This window comes from Lipotes vexillifer, unplaced genomic scaffold (assembly GCF_000442215.2).
Source record: "Lipotes vexillifer unplaced genomic scaffold, Lipotes_vexillifer_v1.1 scaffold524, whole genome shotgun sequence".
Taxonomy (NCBI): Eukaryota; Metazoa; Chordata; class Mammalia; order Artiodactyla; family Lipotidae; genus Lipotes; species Lipotes vexillifer.
The window spans coordinates 532275-541631 of NW_006774722.1; the positions used below are offsets into that span (position 1 = coordinate 532275).

A 9357-nucleotide genomic window follows, 5' to 3' on the forward strand; every position below is an offset into this window, starting at 1 on the left:
GTTGTGTGGCCTCTCCTGTTGCGGAGCACAGGCTCCACACGCGCAGGCTCAGCGGCCATGGCTCACGGGCCCAGCCGCTCCACGGCATGTGGGATCTTCCCTGACCGGGGCACGAACCCGCGTCCCCTGCATCAGCAGGCGGACTGTCAACCACTGAGCCACCAGGGAAGCCCCCTAGGATCCCTTTTAGAATTATTTTGTCAGTATTCACCGACGATTTCAATGCTATAAGCATGTTACTCTCATTTGTAGGGGGTAAAGCGGTTCTCATGCTGTGAAATACTAGATGAGCTTCTCTCCACAAATTCATTTAAAGTTTTCAAATGGCCATTAAGTGAAAGGGCTACCTCGGAAAAGGTTAAACACAGCTTTTCCAATCAAGTTAGTGACCGATGCTGATTGATTTAAAGTAATTCATTGTCTGGCATGCTGTTTTCTGTTATTACTTTTCTGACACTTACAGCTCAGGCCTTGGGATACAATTATAATAATTATCTGGATGAGTATTTTAATCGGCGACTTTTGGACTCTTCAACAAACTGTCATACTTTATTAACAGGAAATGACATCACGTGCCGGCTGTCGTTTGGCTGCTTCTCTGAGGAATATTCCACCATGAGAACTATTTGTAGTCTTCCTATATGGTCTCCCGTGGCTGGCTCCCAGCCGTTGTGGCTCAGTTAAGAGGTTTTTTTTCCCTTTACTGCATTTTTTTCTGTCTCAACAAGCATGGTGAGCATCCCGTATAGTACTTACCTGCAACTGCTCAGAAAAACAAGCATGTATGTCTTTTGACATCCTAAATTGTGCATACTATAAAAGACAATGATTTATGGAAATGAGGCTCATCATGGCAGCCATGCCTTGGAAATGAGACAAAAGCTACTTAAGTAGCACCGTAAACGAGGCTGCCTCTTAAAATCTGTTTTTATCTGATACACTCAATTAAAAATAAACTGCAATAAAAAAATTGGGGAAATGTAGAAACAGTCGGTTTGATAAGCCAAAGGTCCTAAGGCTGTTCATTGAACATGTTTAAGTATAAATAACACTGCCCACTAAAGACTGATCGTCATACAGGATACATTCCCAGGGGCTGTTCAGTAAGATTATCAACCGTTAGCCAAATGCATAACATTTATACTGGAAATAATACCTGGAAAATAAGAAATTCCTGCCATTTTCACAAGACTGTCGAACTTTATAATGTAAGCTGCTTGAGTGCCATCAGGACTTAACCCCCCTTGTGGTCCCAATCCTTTCAGTGACTGATCTCAAACAATAGAGGCAACAGTCATGCCTCAGGTGTTTCAAAAGCATTCTTTATATAGTAGAACTGTTGTCAAACAATGTTGTAATTTGAACACCCTTGCCCCAAAAAAGAGGCATTAAATTGTGCAAGAGGTGTGCATTCTAGAATGATTTCCGGCTGGATTCGCAGAACTATGTCGAAGGCGGTCTCTCTCTCGGCATCCTGACCCCGGGGCCACGAGTGTCTTCTCTTCCAGGTCCTGGAAAAGCCCTTTTCTCACTGAGCAACCTCAAGGGCCAGAAACCCTCCTGTTACTATTAAAGACACAGCTTTTCTGTGTCGTACGAAAGTGATCAAATGAATCGCCAAGACTGTTATAACTTGGGTTTGTTAACTGTCTCCGAGGTCTGGCATCCGTCTCTGTGTTTGAAAAGAAAGAAACCACTGCCCTCTTGTGGAGACTGGTGTCATTGCTCCTGTCACAGAAGTCAAAGGCATCAGGAATTTCTCCTTTGATCCAGGCGTCAGTGGGAATCTGGGCACATAACGGAATCAAAGCCGAGCATCTGAACTTAATTCTACCTAATAGCTCATCCAGATGTTATACATGCAAAACACTGAAAATTACCTATGAAAGACTGTTTCTGGGGAGTTTTTGATGGTGTCTACATACCAACTGGGCTTACATTTTCAAACCATGTTTCTTATGTTACCTGTTCTTTTTAAATTAAAAAACTTACATGCTAGTAAAATACATGACATGAAGTTTAGCATCTTAACCATTTTCAGCGTACAGTTCAGTAGTGTTAAGTACATTCATTTTGCATCCAATCTCTGGAACCCTTTTCGTCTTCCCAAACTGAAACTCTGTCCTCATTAGACAATAATTCCCCCTCCCCCTCCCCTCGGCCCCTGGCAGCCACCATTCTGCTTTCTGTCTCTATGAACTTGACTCCTCTAGGGAGCTCACATAAGTGGAATCATACAGCATTTGTCCTTTTGAGGCTGGCTTATTTCACTTAGCAGAATATCCTCAAGGTTCATCCATGCTGTAGCAGGTGTCAAAATTTCCTTCCTTTTTTTTTTAAATTACTTTTTAAAAAAAAATATAATAGTGTTTATTTTTACTTGTTGACAGTTTGCTTTATTTATTTATTTATTTATGGCTGTGTTGGGTCTTCGTTTCCGTGCGAGGGCTTTCTCTAGCTGTGGCAAGCGGGGGCCACTCTTCATCGCGGTGCGTGGGCCTCTCACTATCGCGGCCTCTCTTGTTGCGGAGCACAGGCTCCAGACGCCCAGGCTCAGTAATTGTGGCTCACGGGCCCAGTTGCTCCACGGCATGTGGGATCTTCCCAGACCAGGGCTCGAACCCGTGTCCCCTGCATTGGCAGGCAGATTCTCAACCACTGCGCCACCAGGGAAGCCCTCCTTCCTTTTTAATGATACTCCATTGTATGGAGAGACCACATTTTGTTTATCCATTTATCTATCTATGGACATCTGAGTTACTTCCACCTTTTGGTTATTGTGAATATTGCTTCTATGAACATGGGTGTACAAATATCTCTTCAAGACCCTGCTTTCAATTCTTGTGGGTCTATCCCCATATTGCTGAATCACGTGGTGATTCTATTTTTAATTTTTTGAGGAACCACCATAGTGTTTCCATAGAATCTGCACCATTTTACATGTCTACCAACAACGCACAAGGGTTCCAGTTTCTCCACATCCCCACCAGGCAAAGAAGACGTTTTTTTAGAACCATCATTCACATATAACAAAGAAAGGCAATTTTAAGTCATTTTATTTTATTGAGTTTTGCAAAAACCTCTTTAAACAACAGTCAAAGAATAAGAAACTACTGCAAAAGTTCAAATAGGCCCAATTATAGCATACAACAGACCATGGGGTTAGTCTTATTATGTGATTTCAATTAATTCACTGTCATAAAAAGAATATACTGCCTGTCCTGCTGGGAAATTGCTTCCATATGTTCACCTGACACGGGGCTTCTGAACTTGGGGTATTTTAACTGCAGATCAGCATTTTAAGAATTTGAATTTAGTCAACTAGATGGGAGAAATTCTTTCACAATGCATACATACATCAAATTGTATATCAAATCATCACAAGGTACACTTTGAATAACTTACAATTTTATTTGTCAATTATATCGCAATAAAGCTGAAAAAAGAAAAAGAATTTGAACTCAGGACCTATCAGTGATTTTAAAATATGGGGTGGAGGGGAGTTCACAGCAAAAGCAGCTGCTGAGCTAAGAAAAGAAGAAAAATACGACTCAGTATAAAGACAGGTACTAGTTAATTTTAAGTACTAAAGAGGCATTTCATGCGCTGCTCGAATGTGGGAAAATCTCTTTGGTGTGGCAAAAAAAAAAAACTCATTATAGGTGCTCTAAAAAAGTACAAATTCTCTGCAAGTACACATTTTCATTATCAGAATTTTCTGTTTCTTCTCACTCGGCCAATTATTTTAAAAATATAAACAAAGGCGTTTTAGCAAAACAGAAGGGTGACAAACTGATATACTAATAAGCTATAATGGAACGTAATGGGGGGACTTCATACCTGCCAAAGAAAATTAAGAAAGAAGCAAAAGCTCAAAGCAAGCCCTGCGGATCTGCCACGGTAAAAAAACTGCTCATCACTTTCCAGTCTCATCTGAGGTTTCTCTTTTTCTACTCAGTTTTTAAAAATACCATTAGGATCCTTTGCATTGAATTTAGAACTAATTAAAAGTATTATGGTAGCTTTAAATTTTATGGATAACTCATCTGTATAAAAAAAGGACATAAAATTAGTCTTTTATGTTTAAAACTCATAAAATCAGAAATATTATGGGTGTGTACAATTCAACCTGTAGTTTCCCTGCTTTGCCTGTCTGCTGAAGCGCTAAGTAGTCTACGTTATCATGGAAATGACTATTATCCAAAAATCACTGCTCATTCATTGGGGGTCACGCTGCCAGTATCAAGTGAATGAATTCATAGGTCTGAGGTTTCATCCTCCAATTCAGGATTTGGGCCCTTTATCAAATACCTGCAGTGTTTCTGAAATACCCAACTGAAAATAGGCAAACAATTCTAGGCACTACCACAAGCTCTGGAAAAACCGTGACCATCTGTTGTCATGAATTTAATTGTTTCAAAGACAGTGCTAAACCCTCATAACGCGCATTAAGAACGACATGTTGTCACGCTGAACCTGGACTCCCCATCACTTCTCCATCATGGCCAGGATCATCTCACAGGTCATGTCTTCATCCAGGTCCTCGCCTCCAGCCGTGGCTTCCCCGAAGTCGATGGGAACCAGCCCTCCCGGGTACTGCTCTCCGCTCACCAGGGAGGCCTCCTCGGCAGCGGCTTCTTGGGGAAAAGGCACAGCGTTGGCAAATTTAAAATAAAGCAGCCGAGAAATCAGAATTGATAAACGCTGCGATTGTATTTTGGAAACAAGGGCTGAATTTTTAGCACAGCATTTTAGAAAACAATACTTCCATTTATAGGACAGTACAAATATCCTGGTCTCAACTGTTTAAGGCAGGGCTTCTCAGCCCCAGCTTTAAGGCAGGGTTTCTCAACCTCCGCTCTGAAGACATTTAGGGCCGGAGGGTTCCCTGCTGTGGGAACCTGTCCTGCGCACCGTTAGGCGGTTAGCAGCCTCCCCTGGCCTCGACCCGCGGGGTGCCAGAAGCACCCTCCCCCAGCTGTGGCAACCAGAAATGCTATCAGACACAGGCACCTGTGCCCTGGGGGGCAGAATCACCCCCCGCTGAGAACCACGGCTTAAGGTGAATGCAGATCCTGTGAATTACTGGCCGGACGGCTTACACAAGTCTTGTCCTGGTACTCACGGAATGACACTGATGACATGAAAAAGGCCAGCTGCTCTCGGGACACCTGTCCCATCAGCTAATCAACATACCCCGAGTCACCTCCGGGTCCAGCGTCCTGCTAGGTACACACTATGAGCCACACTCAGATCCGTGACCATCCCTGCCCTCCTTCCAGCAGCTTCTAAACAGTCAGCCCAACTTTGGGAGTCTCAAAACAGAGGCTCACATCCACATCCAACCCCCTACCCATTTTCCAAATTCCTCCCCAAGAATACCCGTGGAAAGTCACTGACGAGGCACCGGGAACGAGAAACAGAGGGCCCCGCGCAGAAGGCGGCTTTTATTGCACGTGTCTTCAAACTTGCTGCAACGGAGCTTTGCTTACGGTTCCTTGAAGCATTTGGGGCGGGGGGGGGGAGGGGAGTGGGGAGAGGAGTAAGACCCAGGCCTTGTGTACGAAGATGAACACAAGAGTCGCAGAATAGGTGCCGTCTGACAGTAACTTGCAGAAACCTACCGAGGACCTGGTGGGGGACACGCTGACCCACTAACACAGCAAAAGTAGAAGTGAGACGGTGACCTGGAGGATGTAGGTTCCAAAAAAAACCCCTGAAGTGCAAATCAAGTCCTGTTTTGGGCTCATACAAGTCAGGTTACTAGTCTCAATTCACACTTTGCTTTGAATACACAGCTGACCCTCTTTGATACGCAAAACGTTTTAATGCATCCAGTCTTCTCATCCCCGATTTTTAAAACTGCAAGAGCTTTGCCCTTTCTGCCCTTCTGGCTCACGAACAGTCAACGCCAGCCGTGTCTCCAGGGCCCTTCCCAGAGCTCGTCGACAGAATGGTCCTGTTTCAAAGACTAGTGTAAGTAAATGGGGAAGAAGGCGCACGTGGGGACCTACTCTTCATCACTAAAAAAAATTTTTTTCTGTTCTTTCAATGTCAACGTCCAGAAAGCACGTTGGGGAGAGGTCAGCTCAGGATTAATGAGGGTGAGGTGCTGCCCCGCAACTGCGGAGGCCGGTGCCCAGGCTGGAAGCCCTCAGGCTTGAACAATGGAGGGGCCGAGGGGGCAGGGGAGAGGGGAGTCCATGGGAACAAGAGGGAGCAGAGTGGAGCTGGGAGTCCTGCCGGCATATTTATTTTTTCTCAAGACACAAGTATATTTAAGGCTGGCGAGAAGGATCTGGCTGAACCGGACGAGCTGGCCGCTGGGGAGGGAGAAGAGAAACGTGGAGGGGTGAGCAGGTGGGAGAGAGGCGCTACAGGGTGTCCACGGGAGCCTGGGGCAGGCTATGGCCTCTGTCATCCAGTTCTCCACTGGCGGATGGCATGAAGGCCTGCGGTGTGGGGCTGCACTCAGGATAAAAGGGACCACGTGTGAGCTCTCGGTGGGACATGGTAACTCCTGCAGGAGATAAAACAGGTGCTCCAGAGATGGGCCGTGGGTGCGATTCTGGATGGTTCTGAGCTGGGCAGCTGTGCACCGACTGAGGACCCCTAGGTTCTGCCAGGTCACCCGCCCTCCAGGACCTGGCTCCCGCGATGCCTCCAGGGTTTGAGCTTTGCCAGGTGGGTGAGACGTGGAAAAAGAACCAGGGAGTTTGGCATGTGGACAGTTACTGAAATGAGGGACGCTGCACAGAGGGGAAAGGGACAGACTGCAGGACGCCCTGTTAAACGTGAGTTTCCGATAAACACTGAATCATTGCTTAGCATAAGTTTATCCCAGATAGTGTGTGGGATATACTCATACGACAAAGTTATTCACTGTTTATCTGAAATTCAAATTTAACTGGGCGTGTCCTCCACTTTATCTGACAACTCTTGAAGGAAGGAAGAGGCTTCCAGCTATCCGTGGGAACATTCACAAGTCCAGGATTGGGGCTGGAATCAAAATCTAGGGAATTTAAAGGATGAGGATGCCATGCAAACATATTCCATTTGTTTTTGCTGAAGGTTGCCTTGGTTTCCAGTCCCACTCTAAGTCTAAGATTCTCATACGAAAGGAACAGAAAACATACAGAACAGCTGCACAGGAGCTAGGGCCTCCCCCTCGTGGAGCAGAACCTTTCACAGGGCCTACAGGGCACGGACAACCCCTGTGCTAACCTGGGGACTCACATCTGCTCCCTGGGGCTGGAGGGAAAAGACTGACGCCTGGAGTGGGTTGAATGGCAGCCCCGCAAAAGACACGTCCCCAACCTAACCCCCAAACTGAGACTGGGACTTTATTTGGAAGAAGGGTCTTTGAAGATGTAATGAAGGCCCTCGAGATGAGATCCTGGATTTTCCAGGCAGGCCCTAAAGCCGACGACACGTGTCTGTATGAGACAGAAAAGGTGAGACGCAGATACAGGGGATGCGCCCACGGGCAGACAGAGGTAGAGATGGGGTGATGCAGCCACAGGCCCAGGGGCGCCTGGGCCACCGGAGGCCGGAAGAGGCAAGGAAGGGTGCCCCGCCCCCCGCAGAGCGTGCAGATGGAGCGTAGCCCTGCTATGGCCTTGATTTAGGGCTTCTGCCTCCAGACCTATGAGCAAATCAATTCCCGTTGTTCTAAGCCACCCAGCATGTGGTCATTTGCTGCGGCAGCCCCAGGAGATGGACACAGGCCCATAGCTCCACCAGGCACAGGGACGGTCCACCAGCACGACCAAGGACAGCGGGGGCATGTGCAGCGTCATTGCCTGGCTCTCACGTCCCACCAGGACCCCACGTGACGGGGTGTGGACCCACCGGGGTCCCCAGGCTCACTTCCTCTGCGCATCCTCCCACTTCACCAACCTGCCCGTCGGGGCAGCAGCAGCAATGGCTGCTGGAAGGCGCCTGCTGGGGTCGGACACTTAGGGTTTCTGGATGCGTCCCCTGCACAGTAACGCTCAGCACCCAGGGAAACGTACAACCAGAAAACCACCGTCAAAATAAAACCTGATTCATTTAACATGAGGTACCGTCTTCCTTGGCTGTCTCTTTGGGGATGGTCGGCTTCCTCTTTTTTGTTCGTCTTCCTTTATCCAAGGCGGTTGGCTTTTCTTGCCTGGAGCCACACTTTTTCAAGTGTCTCTGCATGTTATTCTGCCGGAGAAGTGAGAGCACAGGGAAAGCCAGCATCACTGGGAATGGCGTGGAAAACCCACGGCTAAAGAGACGGCAAGCGGGGAGGAACACGCGCCTTGGGTAATCTTGTACAAAAAAGATGATTTTTTTTAAAGGTGACCCTTTTTCTGTTGTGTTTCGGTCTAGCCGAAACCCAGCTTATTTTTAAATATTTTTAAAGTCATGGATGTCAGTGAGAAGACAAAATTCATTTTCCTAGACTCTGCTTCTACTGAAGTGAGGCTTGAAAAATTCAACATACCCTCGACTTTACGAAAATCAGTAACATACCATGGGCATTCTACTGCCCTGCCAGCTTCCCTCCAGACCCGCTATGCATGGAGGTAGTAAGACTGTACAACATTTGGAATTAAAAAGGCAGCTCAGAGCTTTCCTATCAAACCGAGTAACGATATATTTTTGTCTATGAACACTCAGGATGGTTTAAAATAAGTGAGAACACTTACACTAAGTCCATATGCTAAAGTAAGATACTGGCGGCATGTCATTAAATATGCTGATTATATAAAATGTGACCCCTAATTTCCACTGAGACTCCAGTGTGGTGGTCAGGACTGTCTTCGTGCGTCGGGGGAAAGAGGAAGGATCCATATGTAAGGGGAGGGGGATGGTACTTAAATTTCTTCCATTTTATGCTTATCCATAGGGGTTGGCAAACTGCTTTTGAGCTACAACGGCAGACTTGAGTAGTTGGGGCAGAAACTGGTCTGTGAAGCTGAAAATATTTGCTCTGGCCCTTTACAGAAAAAAGTGCGCCAATCCCTGGTTTATAGGATGACGAAGTACATAAAACCAAGCCTTTTGGAGTCAAGGATTCCTTTGTGAATATGATAAAAAGCAAGGCTCCTTCCCCAGCAAAGGGCATGTGTATCTCCATACATAGTCTCCCTACAACTTCACAAAGTTCATGGTGAAGAACTCCTGACACGGGCTTCTCTGGTGGCGCGGTGGTTGAGAGTCTGCCTGCCGATGCAAGGGACACGGGTTCGTGCCCCGGTCCGGGAAGATCCCACGTGCCGCGGAGCGGCTGGGCCCGTGAGCCGTGGCCGCTGAGCCTGCGCGTCCGGAGCCTGTGCTCCGCAACGGGAGACGCCGCAACAGTGAGAGGCCCGCGTTCCGCAAAAA

At 46.9% G+C, this 9357-nt stretch overlaps 1 protein-coding gene across 1 annotated transcript in view; it reads right to left on the bottom strand.

Annotated features, from left to right (window-relative positions):
- Positions 1–4488: 4488 nt before the first annotated feature.
- CTCFL (CCCTC-binding factor like) overlaps positions 4489–9357 on the bottom strand; it is a 28587-nt gene continuing 23718 nt past the window's right edge. The window contains exons 9-10 of the mRNA XM_007449452.1: positions 8067–8190; positions 4489–4637 (exon numbers count right to left, since the gene is read on the bottom strand). Of these exons, the coding sequence (XP_007449514.1) occupies positions 4489–4637; positions 8067–8190 (273 nt within the window). The remainder of the gene's footprint in view (positions 4638–8066; positions 8191–9357) is intronic.